Below are 21946 nucleotides of genomic sequence, written 5' to 3' on the forward strand. Positions count from 1 at the left end.
TGTTGACTATAAAATTCTGCTGTATTTAATGGTGAAAATGAAAAGCTTTAGATCCTTATATCATTTCTAACACCATTATATAATATGTATATAAAATACAAACCAGTATGCTCAGATGATCTACACATTATTCTGGGTACAGTAGTCTTAAAACCCTGTATTTATTATATGTCCCCAGCACTGTAAGACAGGCAGATATTTATATAAAGTAACACAAGCAAAATAAATCTTACAACATGATTTTTTTACTGTGTGTAAGCAGAATTTTTTTTCTTTATTTATTTGAAAGACAAGAAATTAATTAAGTTGAACATTTTTCTCTGTTTGTTTATTGATTAAACAAAAAATGAACTAATATAAAATCAATGTATTCATTTGTTTCTCTGATAGGTAAAGATATTTGTTAATGAATAAACGAATGAGAACATTTTGTGTTCATTCCTGTGTTTGGTTCGTCAAAAAAATAAATAACAAAAAATAAGCAACTTTGGCCATGTCAACGTCTAACCATTAAAGCCACCAATCAGCAAGCGCTACCCAAGGTGTCTGAAACAAAAATGGGCCGGCTCGTAAGCTTAAAGGGCCACTAAACCCAAAATCTTTCTTTCATGATTCAGATAGAACATACAAATTTAAACAACATTACAATTTACTTCTATTATTTATTTTGCTTCATTTTTTAGATATCCTTATTTGAAGAAAAAGCAATGTGCATGGGTGAGCCAATCACATGAGGCTTCTATGTGCAGCAACCAATCAGCAGCTACTTAGCATATCTAGATATGCTTTTCAGCAAAGATTATCAAGAGAATAAAACAAATTAGATAATAGAAGTAAATTAGAAAGATGTTTAAAATTGCATTCTCTTTCTAAATCATGAAAGAAATGTAAGTTTCATGTCCCTTTAAATTCATGCTTTTTCAAGTAAAGATACCAAAAGAATTAATAAATTAGAAAGTTGCTTAACATTGCTGCTCTATCTGAATCATGAAAGAAACAAATTGGGTTCAGTGTCCCTTTAACACATATATCCAACTAAAGAGAGATCATACTCAAACTTTTATTTAGAGACCTGATGGTTCAGAGCAGACAATCAGCAGCAGCAACCGTGCCAATCACTGGCATTGCATGCTTTGGAACCAGAAGAGTAGAACTTTAACTATGAGTTTAACCTATTAGCAGGGTCAGTAGTGCGCTAATGATATAGAGTATGTAAATGTTGCCCTTTAGTGTCTCCTTAGTTATTTTATTGGGGTTGATAAAGACTTTCTTTTGCATTAAGCTACATAATTGGCTGCAGTACTGTAGGTACGGTATTGTTGCTATAGGAACTAAGTGAATTTTCTGTTGCACGTTCTAATCTGTGTATTTTTCTCAGAAACACTTTATCTAGAGAGATTTTGGAGCTGACTCATTTTTGTTTTATCGTGTTGAGTTTTCTTATTGTTTTAAAACTTCAACAAAGTTGTCTCCATGGTAACAATGTAAACTTCTGCCTCGTCTAACCTTTGTGAGCTTTGCGGGTTGTCACATACAGTTTGCACGCTTCTTGTTATGTTTGTAAATGTTTTTTTTTTCTATTTTAACGCCCTCAGATTCGCTTTGAAAAATAGTTTATCTTAAAGGAACAGTACACTGTAAAATAGTTTTTCTCTTCATGTATTTGCAATGACTTGTTATACCAGCTGTAGAGCAGAAAATGTATGAGAAATTGCGTTTTCAGGCCTATGGAAGCGCATTCTCATGAGCGCAATGCACCTAACTTGTAATACCAGCACACATTTGGTATTACTAAGTGGAGCGCAAATATCGCCCTCGCAAAAATAATATTTTGCACTCCACTTGTAATATAGCCCTAAATCAGTTGTATCAAATGCCGATATAAGGTTAAACAAGCTACTTGTAAACAATACAGCCCAGCAGGAAAATGGATCATTGGGAACAAATTAAAGGGGAGAACATTTTGTGGTAAACTTGTACATTTTTGTTGGTCCTGCAACAATACATCAAGATTATCAGATAACTGTTTTGTTACTCAGTTTTTGTTTAAAAGATCTTGTAATAACACGTTTAACCCCTTAAAGACCACAACCGTCTTGGGTATAATAGCGTGGGTCCTGCTGTAAAGAGCCTGACTGCGCTATTATACTCTCCCTCTTTTCAGCTGGCCACTGGAAATAGCGTGGTCTCGCCGCTGGCATCGAGACTGTGCAATTGAAAATTCAATCCCCATAGAAAGACCAGCGACGTCCTTAAGGGGTTAATAAAATATTACAAGTATTTTGTATCAAAAACTTCTAATGCAGTATAATGAAGCGGTTTAATTTCTATTATACAGTGTGTATTGCAATGTCAACAAGAAGCTTAGTACTTAATACATTCCATTACTGCATATAATTTGATGCCTGATTCATCTAATGTGTGTAGATTCCGCCTATGATTTCTATACTACTTTCACAAAGAATTCAGTTGTGGCGCTCGAGTAAAAATAAATACAAAAACCTATCAGACGTGTGAGCTGTTTGTATACATGGGTATTTATAATCTATAGTGTAAGTGAGCTGTTTGTATACATGTGTATTTATAATCTATAGTGTAAGTGAGCTGTTTGTATACATGTGTATTTATAATCTATAGTGTAAGTGAGCTGTTGGTATACATGGGTATTTATAATCTATAGTGTAAGTGAGCTGTTTGTATACATGGGTATTTATAATCTATAGTGTAAGTGAGCTGTTTGTATACATGGGTATTTATAATCTATAGTGTAAGTGAGCTGTTTGTATACATGGGTATTTATAATCTCTAGTGTAAGTGAGCTGTTTGTATACATGGGTATTTATAATCTATAGTGTAAGTGAGCTGTTTGTATACATGTGTTTTTATAATCTATAGTGTAAGTGAGCTGTTTGTATACATGGGTATTTATAATCTCTAGTGTAAGTGAGCTGTTTGTATACATGGGTATTTATAATCTCTAGTGTAAGTGAGCTGTTTGTAATACATGGGTATTTATAATCTCTAGTGTAAGTGAGCTGTTTGTATACATGGGTATTTATAATCTATAGTGTAAGTGAGCTGTTTGTATACATGGGTATTTATAATCTATAGTGTAAGTGAGCTGTTTGTATACATGGGTATTTATAATCTATAGTGTAAGTGAGCTGTTTGTATACATGTGTATTTATAATCTATAGTGTAAGTGAGCTGTTTGTATACATGGGTATTTATAATCTATAGTGTAAGTGAGCTGTTTGTATACATGGGTATTTATAATCTATAGTGTAAGTGAGCTGTTTGTATACATGTGTATTTATAATCTATAGTGTAAGTGAGCTGTTTGTATACATGGGTATTTATAATCTATAGTGTAAGTGAGCTGTTTGTATACATGTGTATTTATAATCTATAGTGTAAGTGAGCTGTTTGTATACATGTGTATTTATAATCTATAGTGTAAATGAGCTGTTTGTATACATGTGTATTTATAATCTATAGTGTAAGTGAGCTATTTGTATACATGGGTATTTATAATCTATAGTGTAAGTGAGCTGTTTGTATACATGGGTATTTATCATCTATAGTGTAAGTGAGCTGTTTGTATACATGGGTATTTATAATCTATAGTGTAAGTGAGCTGTTTGTATACATGGGTATTTATCATCTATAGTGTAAGTGAGCTGTTTGTATACATGGGTATTTATAATCTATAGTGTAAGTGAGCTGTTTGTATACATGTGTATTTATAATCTATAGTGTAAGTGAGCTGTTTGTATACATGGGTATTTATAATCTATAGTGTAAGTGAGCTGTTTGTATACATGGGTATTTATAATCTATAGTGTAAGTGAGCTGTTTGTAATACATGTGTATTTATAATCTATAGTGTAAGTGAGCTGTTTGTATACATGGGTATTTATAATCTATAGTGTAAGTGAGCTGTTTGTATACATGTGTATTTATAATCTATAGTGTAAGTGAGCTGTTTGTATACATGGGTATTTATAATCTATAGTGTAAGTGAGCTGTTTGTATACATGGGTATTTATAATCTATAGTGTAAGTGATCTGTTTGTATACATGTGTATTTATAATCTATAGTGTAACATTGTAAAACACTTGTGTTTAAGATGTACTCGTATGTATGTAACATTTGTACCGGATAAAGGTACAGTAGGCTGGAAAAAAGCAAGTGATCATTGTAGCTTCTCTATACAGGGAGTGCAGAATTATTAGGCAAATGAGTATTTTGACCACATCATCCTCTTTATGCATGTTGTCTTACTCCAAGCTGTATAGGCTCAAAAGCCTACTACCAATTAAGCATATTAGGTGATGTGCATCTCTCTAATGAGAAGGGGTGTGGTCTAATGACATCAACACCCTATATCAGGTGTGCATAATTATTAGGCAACTTCCTTTCCTTTGGCAAAATGGGTCAAAAGAAGGACTTGACAGGCTCAGAAAAGTAAAAAATAGTGAGATATCTTGCAGAGGGATGCAGCACTCTTAAAATTGCAAAGCTTCTGAAGCGTGATCATCGAACAATCAAGCGTTTCATTCAAAATAGTCAACAGGGTCGCAAGAAGCGTGTGGAAAAACCAAGGAGCAAAATAACTGCCCATGAACTGAGAAAAGTCAAGCGTGCAGCTGCCAAGATGCCACTTGCCACCAGTTTGGCCATATTTCAGAGCTGCAACATCACTGGAGTGCCCAAAAGCACAAGGTGTGCAATACTCAGAAACATGGCCAAGGTAAGAAAGGCTGAAAGACGACCACCACTGAACAAGACACACAAGCTGAAACGTCAAGACTGGGCCAAGAAATATCTCAAGACTGATTTTTCTAAGGTTTTATGGACTGATGAAATGAGAGTGAGTCTTGATGGGCCAGATGGATGGGCCCGTGGCTGGATTGGTAAAGGGCAGAGAGCTCCAGTCCGACTCAGACGCCAGCAAGGTGGAGGTGGAGTACTGGTTTGGGCTGGTATCATCAAAGATGAGCTTGTGGGGCCGAGGATGGAGTCAAGCTCAACTCCCAGTCCTACTGCCAGTTTCTGGAAGACACCTTCTTCAAGCAGTGGTACAGGAAGAAGTCTGCATCCTTCAAGAAAAACATGATTTTCATGCAGGACAATGCTCCATCACACGCGTCCAAGTACTCCACAGCGTGGCTGGCAAGAAAGGGTATAAAAGAAGAAAATCTAATGACATGGCCTCCTTGTTCACCTGATCTGAACCCCATTGAGAACCTGTGGTCCATCATCAAATGTGAGATTTACAAGGAGGGAAAACAGTACACGTCTCTGAACAGTGTCTGGGAGGCTGTGGTTGCTGCTGCACGCAATGTTGATGGTGAACAGATCAAAACACTGACAGAATCCATGGATGGCAGGCTTTTGAGTGTCCTTGCAAAGAAAGGTGGCTATATTGGTCACTGATTTGTTTTTGTTTTGTTTTTGAATGTCAGAAATGTATATTTGTGAATGTTGAGATGTTATATTGGTTTCACTGGTAAAAATAAATAATTGAAATGGGTATATATTTGTTTTTTGTTAAGTTGCCTAATAATTATGCACAGTAATAGTCACCTGCACACACAGATATCCCCCTAAAATAGCTATAACTAAAAACAAACTAAAAACTACTTCCAAAACTATTCAGCTTTGATATTAATGAGATTTTTGGGTTCATTGAGAAAATGGTTGTTGTTCAATAATAAAATTAATCCTCACAAATACAACTTGCCTAATAATTCTGCACTCCCTGTAACTATGGTCTTAACTTCTGCAAAGGGTTTAGGCATATAAAGATTAATATAAAGCCCAGAGATACAGAGAGAGGGGTCAAACTGATAATAGATTTAAATTGAAAAGTAGCTTAAAATTAGACCTTCTTTCTGAATTATAAAATATCCATTTTTAATTCAATGTCTCTTTAAATATGTATATTATTATTCTGTACAACTGTGCAAACCAGTCACAAATACATATTTAGATTATGTTGACACTTCATTCTAGTAGTGAGTTAAAATGTTGCAGCTTTTAAAAATATAATAAAAAAATATAAAGGGATCTGAATATATAAACAAGATATTAAAGGGACAGTAAACACGTTAAGATTTTTAAATAAAATGTTTAGTTATACATAATGAAACAACTTCACAATATATTCTCGTTATTTATTTTGCCCCCTTTCATGTAGCTTTCATGATATGATATGCACCTGCTGATTTCTCAAGGCTAACTCTGCTACACATCTATCAAATTTGCTTTAGCTGATAACAAATGCAAAACAAATAACTTTATACTCATTTTATGACTGTGACCAGCCTCATTGCCTGCTGACTAAAGCCAAGATTGGCTCCTCTAAATAAGGCAAATGGGGGGTGGGGTTTGGCTATTGAAATTTAATTGCAGAAAAAGAAAATTAACATTAAAGACGGCTGATATATTATTCGGTAGCAACACAACAGAAATGTCTTGTAGTTGGTGTTTACTGTTCCCTTAAAGGGACATTACAGATACAATTAGAATGCACATAGGTGCATTTTGAAGCATTTTTGCAATAAACAGATATTAGCAAAATGCTTTTAATTAAAGCTATAGCTGTTTCAAGAGTGTACTTAAAGGGACACTGAACCCAAATTTTCTCTTTTGTGATTCATATAAAGCAGCAATTTTAAGCAACTTTCTAATTTACTCCTATTAACACTTTTTCTTCATTCTCTTGGTATCTTTATTTGAAATGCAAGAATTTACGTTTAGATGCCGGCCCATTTTTGGTGAACAACCTGGGTTGTTCTTGCTGATTGGTGGATAAATTCACCCACCAATAAACAAGTACTGTCCATGGTCTGAACCAAAAAAATAGCTTAGATGCCTTCTTTTTCAAATAAAGATAGCAAGAGAATTAAGAAAAATGGATAATAGGAGTAAATTAGAAAGTTGCTTAAATTTGCATGTTCTATCTGAATCATGGAAGAAAAAATTTGGGTTCAGTGTGTCTTTAAGTCTGTTCCGTGCACCAGCATTTTAAACACAGCACTTGCTTAGAGACTAAGGTTCTTGTACCATCTGTTATGGGTCAATTTGCATCATTGCTGAGATAATAAAGTCCCCACTGGCTCTCTGAGCAGCTGCAGTATTTAAAATGCCAGTGCACTGAGAATATCTAGGTATGCTTCACATGCACATGCAGAGACAAATGGTAACACTAAAACAGTGATATATTTTACTAGTAGCATTTTTCCTATAGATGTATATTGTTAGTAAGTTTCTATTTAAATATGTAATTCATCTAAGTGCATTTAAATTGTGACCTTAAAGTGAAGGTCAATTTTCGTCAATGAGTGCCCGGTTTTTAAAAACAGGGGCACTTTCATTGATGAAAATTTACATTGCACTGGATTTGAAGAAATACTTACCTTTTACTTCTGCAAAACCGGATCGCCGATCTCAGCCTCAGTTCCTCTGTACTGACGTCAGAAATGACAAAACCGGCTTCCTCCAATTATGGCTTGCACCCCAGAGCATCCAGCTCGTGATGCCTGGCTGTGATTGGAGGAAGCCAGATTCGTCATTGCTGTGGTCTACAGCAGGAAGAAGAAGGAGGGGGATTGTTGATCCGGCTTTGCAGGAGTAAAAGGTAAGTATTTCTACAAATCCAGTGCAATGTTAATTTTCATCAATGAAAGTGCCCCTGTATTTTTAAAAACCGGACACTCATTGATGAAAATTGACCTTCACTTTAAAGTTAATGTAAAGTTTCATCAAGTAGTGCCCAGTTTTTAAAAATACTATTACAAACAGGGGCACTTTCATTGATTAAACTTTACATTGCACCATATTTGTAGAAATACTTACCTCTTCGTCTTGAAAGCCGCTCCAGCACTTCACAAGCCCATTGCAAGCCTCTTTCTACGTCAGAAATGACGATTCTGGCCTTCCTCCAATCACGGCGTTGCTTTAGGCAATGCTTCCACCGGGGGTGCTTTCAAGACGAAGAGGTAAGTATTTCTACAAATATGGTGCAATGTAAAGTTTCATCAATGAAAATGCCCCTGTTTTTAATAGTATTTTTAAAACCGGGCACTACTTGATGAAACTTTACATTAACTTTAATGTCCCTGGTGCATTTTACTGTACAATACAGCACATTATAAATAAGCTTTAGCAGGTTCTGATATTATAATAGAAAGTATCATTATGAATAAACAATAATAGAGGATGTGTATAACGTAGTACAAGATTTGTATATTTTTTTAGAAAGTTTAACAATATAATTATTCTGTAACTTTATAGAAACTTAACTGAAAAAGACATTTTAATTTATCCTTAGACTACTTGTAAATTAATTTGAGAATGACTTTGTCTCATCACAAACATTTCTGTAGTCTTCAGGCATCAGAAGCATCTCGCAGGATCTGATTTGCTAACACAAGGAACCTCACAGGATTACAATACAAAACAAATTACAGTCTCACAGCAGGCGCAACGCGAGGTTCACAGAATCTGGCTTCAGAAACCCTCTCCGCTTTAATCTGTGGAATCTGTAATAGCTTCACATTTGTACCTGCTGTGTTATTTCTATAGCTTTTCTGACCCTGCTTTGAGTTTGGAGTTACAGATAGTTAATTAATATAAATAAATAATATACCGCTTAAGACCTGATGACCAGCCAATGGTTAATATTTTGCTTAAGAGACCTTACAATCTGCTTATGGATAATACTGCAAACTAAAATGATCTATGATTTGTTTAAAGGGAAATAAACTTTCAATATGAAAATGTTCTATTGCTTTAGAGTATTTTCTTATTGCATTTGAACTCACATATAGCTACTGTATGTTACCCCTGATTCATTCTCCAGACCATAAGTGCATTTCCGGTGTTCTTTCGAAATTTGCTTCTCCGTTGATATTTGCTACCACGATTTGCACATGCGCAGAATAACATAATCACACTCCACATATGTTTCAAAAGAATGTGTGGAATGAGATTATGTAAATACAAGCATACGCACATCATTATTTCGACGGAGATGAAAATTGGTCCTTTTATTCCTCATAAAAGCGGTCATGTGCAAGCGTGCATGCGCAGTAACATTATGTAGTAGTGAATGTCTGTGGAGAACTTATTTTAAGACATTTAAGTTTTATACGTTTTTTTAAAAATGTTAGTTTACAGATATTAAAACTTCTTATCTGTTAATACACAGTAGCAGGACACTGTATTAAAAAATGTATTAACTTTAATGTTTTAAAAGAAATTCTCTGTCGAAATTTGCTACCATATAATGTTACTGCACATGCGCGCATGTATGTGACCACTTTCATGAGGAATCCAAGGACTAATTTTCATCTCCATTGAAATTTACTACTGAACGATGTGCACATGCTTGTGTTTACGAAATCGCATTCCACACATTCTTTTGAAACATATGTGGAGTGCAATTATGTAATTGTGCGCATGTGCAAATCGTGGTAGCAAATGACAGAGAAGCAAATCTCAACAGAACACTGATCCAGAGCTCACTTTAACTATGGTCTTTGCAGGAGTTCAACACATGATTCTGTAGCATTTTCTTTGCTTCATTATACACTTGTTTTTTCTTTGCATAAATGTTTTGTAGATGATCTATTTATATAGCCCATAAAGTTGTTGTTTTTAAATAAATGTATAGTTTTGCTTATTTTTAAATAACATTGCTCTGATTTTCAGACTCCTAACCAAGCCCCATAGTTTTAGGAGAATACCGACGTATACCTACTCCAGCTTGCTTCTGTTTGTGTAAATTGTCTTTTCATATGCAAAGGAAGGGGGAGGGGAGTGTCTGTTATTTCCCACTTGCAGTGGGTGTTTCAGTAACCTTTTAAACAGAGCTAAACTGGAAGTAAGTTTTTAAACGGTTTTATACTGGATTTTTATATCCGTATCTGTGCATATTATTCTTTATAGTAGTTTATAGTAGTGTCTATTACATGCAGTTATATGAAAATTGGTGTATACTGCCCCTTTAAAGAGACAAACTAGTCATGATTCAGATAAAGCATGCATTTTCATATGCTAATTTATAAGACCTTGAAGGCTGCCTCTTAATTCAGTGAATTTTATCAGTTTTCACAGCTAGACACTGCTAGTTTGTGTGTGCCATACAGATAAGATTGTGCTCACTCCTCTAGATTTATTTATGAGTCAACACTGATTGGCTAAAATGCAAGTCTGTCAAAATAACTGAGATAAGGGGGGCAGTTTGTAAAGGCTTAGATGCAAGGTAATCACAGAGGTAAAAAGTATATTAATATAACTGTGCTGGTTATGCAAAACTGGGGAATGGGAAATAAAGGGATTGTCTATCTTTTTAAACAATAAAAAATCTGTAGTAGATTGTCCCTTTAAATATAAACATTCTGAAAGAGTTGTGGATTACATTTACTTTGAATCTCTTTTGTTTTACAGTTCAGCTCTCTACAGTCAGGGTGTATTTACTGAACATTTTTACACTTGCAGCAGCCCCGTTGTCCGGCTTTTACAATAAAGGCAATGCCAAAAAGGTTTAGCCAAGGATGCTATAAAGATGTCATGGTCAGATGCTTCTCATGATAATTTATACACTTATCTTCTAAGCCCCATTGTGCATATGAATAAGGAATACAAGAACAAAGTCATTCTTGCATTTCTACACACACATTCCCTTTACTTTAGAGGCAGAGCTGGGATTGATGCGTAGACACTCGTCAGTGAGAACCCAAAGCGATCGCTCTAGCAACCAATAAACCGTATAAATGGACAGGGAATTACACCCAAATGAGAAGTTTTGTCAATAAACCCACCTTCATCTCCCTTTTTTATGTTCCCTTTTCTTTGTTTACTGCAGTGTTGTGTTTTCTGTAAATTCCGCCAAATATACTATAGGCCCATAAAAAAATAATATGCATAAATAGAAAGTATCTTCAGCTTTCTCATTGCACAACATAAGCTGTTTGCAAAATGCTCAGTGATGCCCTGTTCCATGCACAACAAATTCTAAAATGAATACTTGTCATTGAAAGGTTCTCCGGCTGTGCTGTGTATATTCTGGCTTGTGCCCAGGGTACCACCATTGTAGTGGGAACAGAAAATTTACTGGAGTTTTTCACCTTTTACATAAAAAATATATCACCTGGCTCCTCTTGGGCAGTGCCTGTTTCAGATTGCATTTACACTTAAACCTTATAATCCTTTTAGATTTAGCAAATACAAAAATAGGGAAACTCAGAAGGTGTAGAGTGTGTAAAACTGCTTGAAAGAAGCATTCTAAAATAATTTCTAAGTCAGCCTAATACCTGAATATGTCACTGCAACGTGTTTGCTCCCAAGTCCAAATATTTTAGCAAGGAACAGTCTTCGGTAAGAAAGAAATATTAGTTGGAAGATAGCAACTGGCTTTTCCTGTCACCTTGGTGTGGATCTGTTCTGTGCACTAGTGTGTACATGCAGGATTATGGCACTTGCTAACAGATGACTTGTTTGAGGTTTGTTATAAAGATTTATATATTTCGGTTTATGGAACTTTTACAATGTGTTTATTGCTCTGTAAAAAAGGAAAGAACACTTCAGTGCAGCCTATTGTGTGACGAGGTTACATATTGCTGATCCAGATGGTACCTTATTGGCACCGATCTCAACCCATTTATTTCTTCCTGTTTAATTGTGGTTTGTCATATGCCTCCTGTAACACCAGTACATACTCTTATAGTATCAGTATGTTAGCTCTTAATGCGAGTCTAATAAGCTATATATAACAATCAGCTAGTGAGTCAGGGTAACACCAGTACATACTCTTATAGTATCAGTATGTTAGCTCTTTATGCGAGTCTAATAAGCTATATATAACAATCAGCTAGTGAGTCAGGGTAACACCAGTACATACTCTTATAGTATCAGTATGTTAGCTCTTTATGCGAGTCTAATAAGCTATATATAACAATCAGCTAGTGAGTCAGGGTAACACCAGTACATACTCTTATAGTATCAGTATGTTAGCTCTTTATACAAGTCTAATAAGCTATATAACAATCAGCTAGTGAGTCAGGGTAACACCAGTACATACTCTTATAGTATCAGTATGTTAGCTCTTTATACAAGTCTAATAAGCTATATATAACAATCAGCTAGTGAGTCAGGGTAACACCAGTACATACTCTTATAGTATCAGTATGTTAGCTCTTTATACAAGTCTAATAAGCTATATAACAATCAGCTAGTGAGTCAGGGTAACACCAGTACATACTCTTATAGTATCAGTATGTTAGCTCTTTATGCAAGTCTAATAAGCCAGTGTTTTTCAACCAGTGTGCCGTGGCACACTAGTGTGCCGTGAGAGATCCTCAGGTGTGCCACGACAGACTGACAACAGTGCGGGGATGTCCCTCTTTCAAATTTTGAAATATTGGGAGGTATGTGACAGGCTCATCAGGCATCATTTACAACCATGAGCACAGTGTGTGTGTGTGTGTATATATATATATATATATATATATATATATATCCTGTATTAGGCTACAATGTGTGATTTTGTAAAATTTTGGGATGGTGGTGTGCCACAGGATTTTTTAATGTAAAAAAGTGTGCCACGGCAAAAAAAGGTTGCAAATCACTGTAATAAGCTATATATAACAATCAGCTAGTGAGTCAGGGTAACCCCAGTACATACTCTTATAGTATCAGTATGTTAGCTCTTTATGCAAGTCTAATAAGCTATATATAACAATCAGCTAGTGAGTCAGGGTAACACCAGTACATACTCTTATAGTATCAGTATGTTAGCTCTTTATGCAAGTCTAATAAGCTATATATAACAATCAGCTAGTGAGTCAGGGTAACACCAGTACATACTCTTATAGTATCAGTATGTTAGCTCTTTATACAAGTCTAATAAGCTATATATAACAATCAGCTAGTGAGTCAGGGTAACACCAGTACATACTCTTATAGTATCAGTATGTTAGCTCGTTATGCAAGTCTAATAAGCTATATATAACAATCAGCTAGTGAGTCAGGGTAACACCAGTACATACTCTTATAGTATCAGTATGTTAGCTCTTTATACAAGTCTAATAAGCTATATATAACAATCAGCTAGTGAGTCAGGGTAACACCAGTACATACTCTTATAGTATCAGTATGTTAGCTCTTTATACAAGTCTAATAAGCTATATATAACAATCAGCTAGTGAGTCAGGGTAACACCAGTACATACTCTTATAGTATCAGTATGTTAGCTCTTTATGCAAGTCTAATAAGCTATATATAACAATCAGCTAGTGAGTCAGGGTAACACCAGTACATACTCTTATAGTATCAGTATGTTAGCTCTTTATGCAAGTCTAATAAGCTATATAACAATCAGCTAGTGAGTCAGGGTAACACCAGTACATACTCTTATAGTATCAGTATGTTAGCTCTTTATGCAAGTCTAATAAGCTATATAACAATCAGCTAGTGAGTCAGGGTAACACCACATCCCAGTGCACAGGTGTGTAATTTAGGCTTAGATGCCAGTCATGTATATGTCTGCTTTTAATTTACATTCTAATGATGTATAATGTATTATAATATCTGTGTGTTCCCTTTAGGTGCTTTATTCATTACAGAACTAATCAGAATTAAGTGCAGATTTGCAGTATTGTTTGTAATGGATGTTCCTGTGTTGTCCTTAGCTGCCAGTGAGCAGTCAGTCCCTAGAGACAGACCAGCTGTGCAACCCATGTGACTATCCCTTTTAGCGTAGGCACACCATGTGACTGTCCCTGCTAGCGTAGACACATTGCGTGACTGCTCCTGTTAGCATAAGCACACTCTGTGACTGCCCCTGTTAGAGTAAAAACACAATGTGACTTCCCCTGTTAGTGTAGGCACACCATGTGAATGCCCCTTTTAGCGCAGACGCACCACGTGACTGCCCCTGGTAGCATAAGCACACCACGTGACTGCCCCTGTTAGCGTAGGCACACCAAGTGACTGCCCCTGTTGGTGTAGGCACACCACGTGACTGCCCCTGTTAGTGTAGGCACACCACGTGACTGCCTCTGTTAGCTTAAGCACACCAAGTGACTGCCCCGTTAGCATAAGCACACCAATGGACTGCCCCTGTTAGCATAAGCACACCATGTGACTGCCCCTGTTAGTGTAGGCACACCATGTGACTGCCCCTGTTAGTGTAGGCACACCACGTCACTGCCCCTGTTAGCGTAAGCACACCATGTGACTGCCCCGTTAGCATAAGCACACCATGTGACTGCCCCTGTTAGTGTAGGCACACCACGTGACTGCCTCTGTTAGCTTAAGCACACCACGTGACTGCCCCTGTTAGTGTAAGCACACCAATGGACTGCCCCTGTTAGCATAAGCACACCATGTGGCTGCCCCTGTTAGTGTAGGCACACCAAGTGACTGCCCCGTTAGCATAAGCACACCAAGTGACTGCCCCTGTTAGCTTAATATCTCCTAATATCTACCTACAGTAGCCTAACATCCAAACTCATCATTTTATTGCTTGTCCAAGAGCAGTTCTCCAAACTGGAAACTTCTCCTATAGACCCTGTGCTACAATCAGCACTCAGCAAATGCTACTCATCACCTTCGCTTTATATCTACCAGTTAGACTGAGCTCTCTAGGGAGACCTGTAATCCTTCTATGCTAGTCAGTTAACCCCCTGTATGGTTCTTTCAAATCTGTTGTTGGATTACGCATAATGATAATAATGCTAATAATAATAATTAATAACAGAAATAATAAGTTCCAGAAAGGGGGATCTCACCATTCAGAAAGAGTTTGATATCATTATTAGCTTTCATGTGATTGTCTTAGTAATTACGTTATCTGCAGTTATTATTTTTAGGAATTGATAAAAATCAGTGCTGCCATATTTAAAATGTATCGCTATACAGTAAACTCCCCCGGCACCCATGGGGATTGTTAGATTCCGGATAAGTGTAGTTTCTGGTTGCTTGAGAGTCACTATTACAAATAGGCCTAACTAGGTTCTATAACCCATACTATACAATAAACGCTGTATTTACTTACTATTAATATTTAAATACAGTAAATAAAAGCTAATAATATTAATGCCGCCTCCGTTCAGTCCCGGGCACCCAGTGGCAGCGTGATGTCTAATTCGCAGACTGCCTTGTGCTTACAACTTTCAAGAGCAGTTACGTAGGGTCTGGTGGCAATAAAAGGGTTTGCTTTCACCTTTGAGAGACCGCTATAGAAAAAGGAAGCTGCAGCGCAAAGTTAGTGTTCATGTTAATGTACAGTAGCTTTAATATTTTTTTCTGGTTGTTTGCGAGTTCTTGTTAACTGAGAGTTTACTGTATATACATAAATGTGTGTACAAGCTGTACAAATTATCATAAATGTGTGTACAAGCTGTACAAATTATCATAAATGTGTGTACAAGCTGTACAAATTATCATAAATGTGTGTACAAGCTGTACAAATTATCATTATTAAAACAAGAAATCATTTTGTCTTCAGATAGTTTAAAAACACATTTTTGTAATCATTATCGCACATAAAGTTTGTAGAGATTATAAATGCTAAATTATTTACCCGTAAGCTATTTTGTGTCTCAGTATTTCGCCATCCCTGGTTTACAGTTACAAGATAAATATATACATCATAGAGTCTTTGTTTTTGTTAGACTTTCTTGCTTTTTTCACTCTGCAATATCTGAAACTATATATTTGGTCAGTGCTCATGGATCCTGGTGTTTTCTAATAAATATCTGATATTGTACGAGTGAAAATGAAAGGGATACTTAAAGGGACAGTCAACACCAGAATTTTTGTTGTTTAAAAAGATAGATAATCCCTTTATTACCCATTCCCCAGTTTTGCAAAACCAACACTGTTATATTAATGTACTTTTTACTTCTGTGACTAACTTGTATCTAAGCATCTTCTGACCGCCCCTAATCACATGACTTTTAGTTATTATCTATTGACTTGCATTTTAGCCAATTAGTGCAGTGTCTGCCACTAGCCACGGGCGTGATCACAATGCTATCTATATGGCCTACATGAGCTTGCTCTCCCCTGCTGTGAAAAGTAAATAAAATAGAGGCGGCCTTCAAGGGCTTATTAATTATCATATGCACCTTCCTAGGTTTGCTCTCAACTAAGAATACCAAGAGAACAAAGCAAAATTGTTGATAAAAGTAAATTGGAAAGTTGTTTAAAATTACATGCCCTATTTGAAAAATGAAAGGTTTTTTTGGACTTGACTGTCCCTTTAAAGGGAAACTGAACCCAATTTTTTTCTTTCATGATTCAGATAGAGCAGCAATTTTAAGAAACTTTCTAATTTACTCATATTATAATTTTTTCTACATTCTCTTGATATCTTTATTTGAAAAAAAAGAATGTAAAGTTTAGGAGCTGGCACATCTTTGGTTCAGCACCTGAGTAGCGCTTGCTGATTGGTGGCTAAATGTAGCCACCAATCAGCAAGCCCTATCCAGGGATCTGAACCAAAAATGGGCAGACTCCTAAGCTTTACATTACTGCTTTTTCAAATAAAGATACCAAAATAATGAAGAAAAATTAATAATAGGAGTAAATTAGAAAGTTTCTTAAAATTGCTGCTTTATCGGAATCATGAAAGATATTAAGTATCCCTTTAATCTTCACTCGCTCATTTTTATTGGAAAATAAATTAAATTTAGGTACTTTCGGAAAATAAATTGACGCTAAATAGGGAACTGTTTGTGTTTCTATAGCAACATTGCTACAACTATTGTTGCAAATGCTGCCGCAGTAAAATGCCAATATAATGCTACGTCCATACAGTACTGAGCTCCTATGAGCCTACTTAGGTTTACTCTTCAACAAACAATTCCAAGAAAACAAAGCAAGTTTGATAACAAAGAAATTAGAAAGTTGTTTTGTTTTGTTTAATTGCATGACAATTTCATTTTATCTTAAAAGGATATGAAACCCAAACTTTTTCTTCCATGATTTAGATAGAGCATCAATTTTAAACAACTTTCTAATTTACCTTTTTCATCATTGTTTTCGTACTCTTGGTATCTTTTGTTGAAAAGCAGAGACATAAACTTAGGAGCCGGCCCATTTCTGGAGCACTATGTTCAAGAATGTTCTTCATTTGCAAGAGAACTAGATGACAACACTATTTCCTGCCATTTAGTGCACCGGATGCCTACCTAGGTATCTCTTCAACACAGAATTTCATGCGAACAAAGCACATTTGAAAATAGAAGTAAATTGGTAACTTTTTTTTTTTTAAATTGTTTGCTCTGTCTGAATCACAAAAGAAAACTTTTGGCTTTCATATCCCTTTTACTGTCTGATTAAAGGAACAGTATTAAAGGGACAGTGAATTCAAAACAAAATCTGTATTTCAATTAACCTGTTTCATTTAGGAAAGAAGTAAACCTCATATTTATTGAAATTATATTTTACTTTGTATTATTTAGTGTTATATTCAGTGTTATTTTTCACACATTAAAAAAATCAAACCCTTTGTGGTAAGGATCACACAAATCACAGGGTTAAAGGGACAGTCTACACCAGAATTTTTTATTGTTTTAAAGGATAGATAATCCCTTTATTACCCATTCCCTAGTTTTGCATAACCAACACAGTTATAATAATATGCATTTTACCCCTGTGATTACCTTGTATCTAAGCATCTGCAGACTGCCCCTTTATTTCAGTTCTTTTGGCAGGCTTGCATTTTAGCCAATCAGTGCCGACTCCTAGGTACCTTCATGTGTGTGAGCATAGTGTTATCTATATGAAACACATGAACTAACGCCCTCTAGTGGTCAAAATGCATTCAACTTAGAGGCAGCCTTCAAGGTCTATGAAATTAGCATATGAACCTCCTAGGTTTAGCTTTCAACTAAGAATACAAAAAAAACAAAGTAAATTTGATGATAAAAGTAAATTGGAAAGTTGTTTAAAAAAATGACATGCCCTATCTGAATCATGACAGTTTATTTTGGACTCCCCCTTTAACTATGTATAAAATGTCATTTTGATAGTGAAAGCTTATTTTACTGTTACGTTCATTGTTCTCATTTTTATTTCATCTTCCTCTTTCTTGTAGTACTTCAACTTCGTCTCCAGCAAAGAAGAACGCGAGAACAACTGGTCGACCAGGGCATCATGCCACGTAAGAGACTTTAATGTGCAATTGTATTAGTTGTAATTAAGTGCATTGCATTTGTTTTAATTTAAGAGACACATTACTCAGTGTCATCCTTATCAAAGAAAAACTTCTAAACATGCTGAATATCTTCTGCATGAAAATGTGAAGTAAAAGCTCTTTAAATTTAAATTTAAACAAATACAGCTGTATAAGTTGTGCACCCGCTGATGCTCATTGGCTGATAGGCGCTGACTGCTAAGGCTCGTTGGCTGATAGGCGCTGACTGCTAATGCTCGTTGGCTGATAGGCACAGACTGCTAATGCTCATTGGCTGATGGGCGCTGACTGCTAATGCTCATTGGCTGATAGGCGCTGAGCATTAGTAGGAAGTGCCTATACATCAGTAATAAGTGCCTATACATCACTGAGCATTAGTAGGAAGTGCCTATACATCAGTAGGAAATGCTTATACATCACTGAGCATTGGTAGGAAGCGCCTATACATCAGTAGGAAATGCCTATACATCACTGAGCATCCGTAGGAAGTGCTTATACATCACTAAGCATCAGTAGGAAGTGTCTATACATCACTGAGTATTAGTAGGAAGTGTCTATACATCACTGAGCATTAGTAGGAAGTGTCTATACATCACTAAGCATTAGTAGGAAGTGCCTATACATCACTGAGCATTAGTAGGAAGTGTCTATACATCACTGAGCATTAGTAGGAAGTGTCTATACATCACTGAGCATTAGTAGGAAGTGCCTATACATCACTGAGCATTAGTAGGAACTGCCTATACATCACTGAACATTAGTAGGAAGTGCTTATACATCACTGAGCAGTAGTAGGAAGTGCCTATACATCACTGAGCATCAGTAGGAAGTGCCTATACATCACTGAGCATTAGTAGGAAGTGCTTATACATCACTGAGCATTAGTAGGAAGTGCCTATACATCACTGAGTATTAGTAGGAAGTGTCTATACATCACTGAGCATTAGCAGGAAGTGTCTATACATCACTGAGCATTAGTAGGAAGTGTCTATACATCACTGAGCATTAGTAGGAAGTGCATATACATCACTGAACATTAGTAGGAAGTGCATATACATCACTGAGCATTAGTAGGAAGTGTCTATACATCACTGAGCATTAGTAGGAAGTGTCTATACATCACTGAGCATTAGTAGGAAGTGTCTATACATCACTGAGCATTAGTAGGAAGTGTCTATACATCACTAAGCATTAGTAGGAAGTGCATATACATCACTGAGCATCAGTAGGAAGTGCTTATACATCACTAAGTATTAGTAGGAAGTGCCTATACATCACTGAGCATTAGTAGGAAGTGCCTATACATCACTGAACATCAGTAGGAAGTCCTTATACATCACTGAGCATTAGTAGGAAGTGCTTATACATCACTGAGCATTAGTAGGAAGTGCCTATACATCACTGAACATTAGTAGGAAGTGTCTATACATCACGGAGCATTAGTAGGAAGTGCCTATACATCACTGAGCATTAGTATGAAGTGCTTATACATCACTGAGAATTCGTAGGAAGTGCCTATACATCACTGAACATTAGTAGGAAGTGCATATACATCACTGAGCATCAGTAGGAAGTGCTTATACATCACTAAGCATTAGTAGGAAGTGCCTATACATCACTGAGCATTAGTAGGAAGTGCCTATACATCACTGAACATCAGTAGGAAGTGCTTATACATCACTGAGCATTAGTAGGAAGTGCTTATACATCACTGAGCATTAGTAGGAAGTGCCTATACATCACTGAACATTAGTAGGAAGTGTCTATACATCACGGAGCATTAGTAGGAAGTGCCTATACATCACTGAGCATTAGTATGAAGTGCTTATACATCACTGAGAATTAGTAGGAAGTGCCTATACATCACTGAACATTAGTAGGAAGTGTCTATACATCACTGAACATTAGTAGGAAGTGTCTATATATCACTGAATATTAGTAGGAAGTGCCTATACATCACTGAACATCAGTAGGAAGTGCTTATACATCACTAAGTATTAGTAGGAAGTGCCTATACATCACTGAGCATTAGTAGGAAGTGCCTATACATCACTGAACATCAGTAGGAAGTGCTTATACATCACTGAGCATTAGTAGGAAGTGCTTATACATCACTGAGCATTAGTAGGAAGTGCCTATACATCACTGAGCATTAGTAGGAAGTGTCTATACATCACGGAGCATTAGTAGGAAGTGCCTATACATCACTGAGCATTAGTATGAAGTGCTTATACATCACTGAGAATTCGTAGGAAGTGCCTATACATCACTGAACATTAGTAGGAAGTGCATATACATCACTGAGCATCAGTAGGAAGTGCTTATACATCACTAAGCATTAGTAGGAAGTGCCTATACATCACTGAGCATTAGTAGGAAGTGCCTATACATCACTGAACATCAGTAGGAAGTGCTTATACATCACTGAGCATTAGTAGGAAGTGCTTATACATCACTGAGCATTAGTAGGAAGTGCCTATACATCACTGAACATTAGTAGGAAGTGTCTATACATCACGGAGCATTAGTAGGAAGTGCCTATACATCACTGAGCATTAGTATGAAGTGCTTATACATCACTGAGAATTAGTAGGAAGTGCCTATACATCACTGAACATTAGTAGGAAGTGTCTATACATCACTGAACATTAGTAGGAAGTGTCTATATATCACTGAATATTAGTAGGAAGTTCTTATACATCACTGAGCATTAGTAGGAAGTGCTTATACATCACTGAGCATTAGTAGGAAGTGCCTTTACATCACCGAACATTAGTAGGAAGTGTCTATACATCACTGAGCATTAGTAGGAAGTGCTTATACATCACTGAGCATTAGTAGGAAGTGCCTATACATCACTGAGTATTAGTAGGAAGTGTCTATACATCACTGAGCATTAGTAGGAAGTGTCTATACATCACTGAACATTAGTAGGAAGTGCCTATACATCACTGAGCATTAGTAGGAAGTGTCTATACATCACTGAGCATTTTTAGGAAGTGTCTATACATCACTGAGCATTAGTAGGAAGTGCACAACTGATACTGGTATATTTAATTACAATTAAATAGATTTTGCTTCATATTTATTTGGTCAATAAAAATGGCATTATGTTTTTAAGAGACAAAAAAAACAATTTACTTTCATGATTTGGATAGAACATACAATTTCAAACACCTTTTCTTCTATATAGGTAAGACGATTCCACGGATTCATCCTTTACTTGTGGGATATTATCCTTTCCTACAGGAAGTGGCAAAGAGCACCACAGCAGAGCTGTCTATATAGCTCCTCCCTTAGCTCCACCCCCCAGTCATTCTCTTTGCCTACTCTAAGTACTAGGAAGGGTAAAGTGAAAGAGGTGATAAAATATTAGTTTTTTATTTCTTCAATCAAGAGTTTGTTATTTTTAAATGGTACCGGTTTGTACTATTTACTCTCAGGCAGCAGATGGATGAAGACTGCTGCCTGGAGGATGATGATCTTAGCATTTGTAACTAAAGGGGCAGTAAACCTCAAAAATAATTTTATATAATTCTGCACATAGTGCAGAATTATATAACATTATATTAGCCTTATCTGTATAAAACCTAATATTCCCTTTTAATTTTAAAAAAACCCGGCTGTTTTACAGACCTGCTCTCTGCTCTCTGCTGAGAAGGTCTGTTTTATTCACACAGCGCATCGGGCCAGCTGTATAGTTACAGCCTGGCCCGACCGCGCCATAACAC

At 36.2% G+C, this 21946-nt stretch overlaps 1 protein-coding gene across 6 annotated transcripts in view; it reads left to right on the forward strand.

The window, feature by feature from the left end:
- Positions 1–21946, forward strand: part of MRTFB (myocardin related transcription factor B) — a 530378-nt gene that overhangs the window by 374682 nt on the left and 133750 nt on the right. For all 6 annotated transcript variants that reach the window (XM_053694678.1, XM_053694677.1, XM_053694679.1 and 3 more), the window contains one exon: positions 18117–18182. In XM_053694678.1, coding sequence (XP_053550653.1) covers positions 18117–18182 — 66 coding nt within the window. The remainder of the gene's footprint in view (positions 1–18116; positions 18183–21946) is intronic.

This window comes from Bombina bombina, chromosome 11 (genome assembly GCF_027579735.1).
Source record: "Bombina bombina isolate aBomBom1 chromosome 11, aBomBom1.pri, whole genome shotgun sequence".
Classification (NCBI taxonomy): domain Eukaryota; kingdom Metazoa; phylum Chordata; class Amphibia; order Anura; family Bombinatoridae; genus Bombina; species Bombina bombina.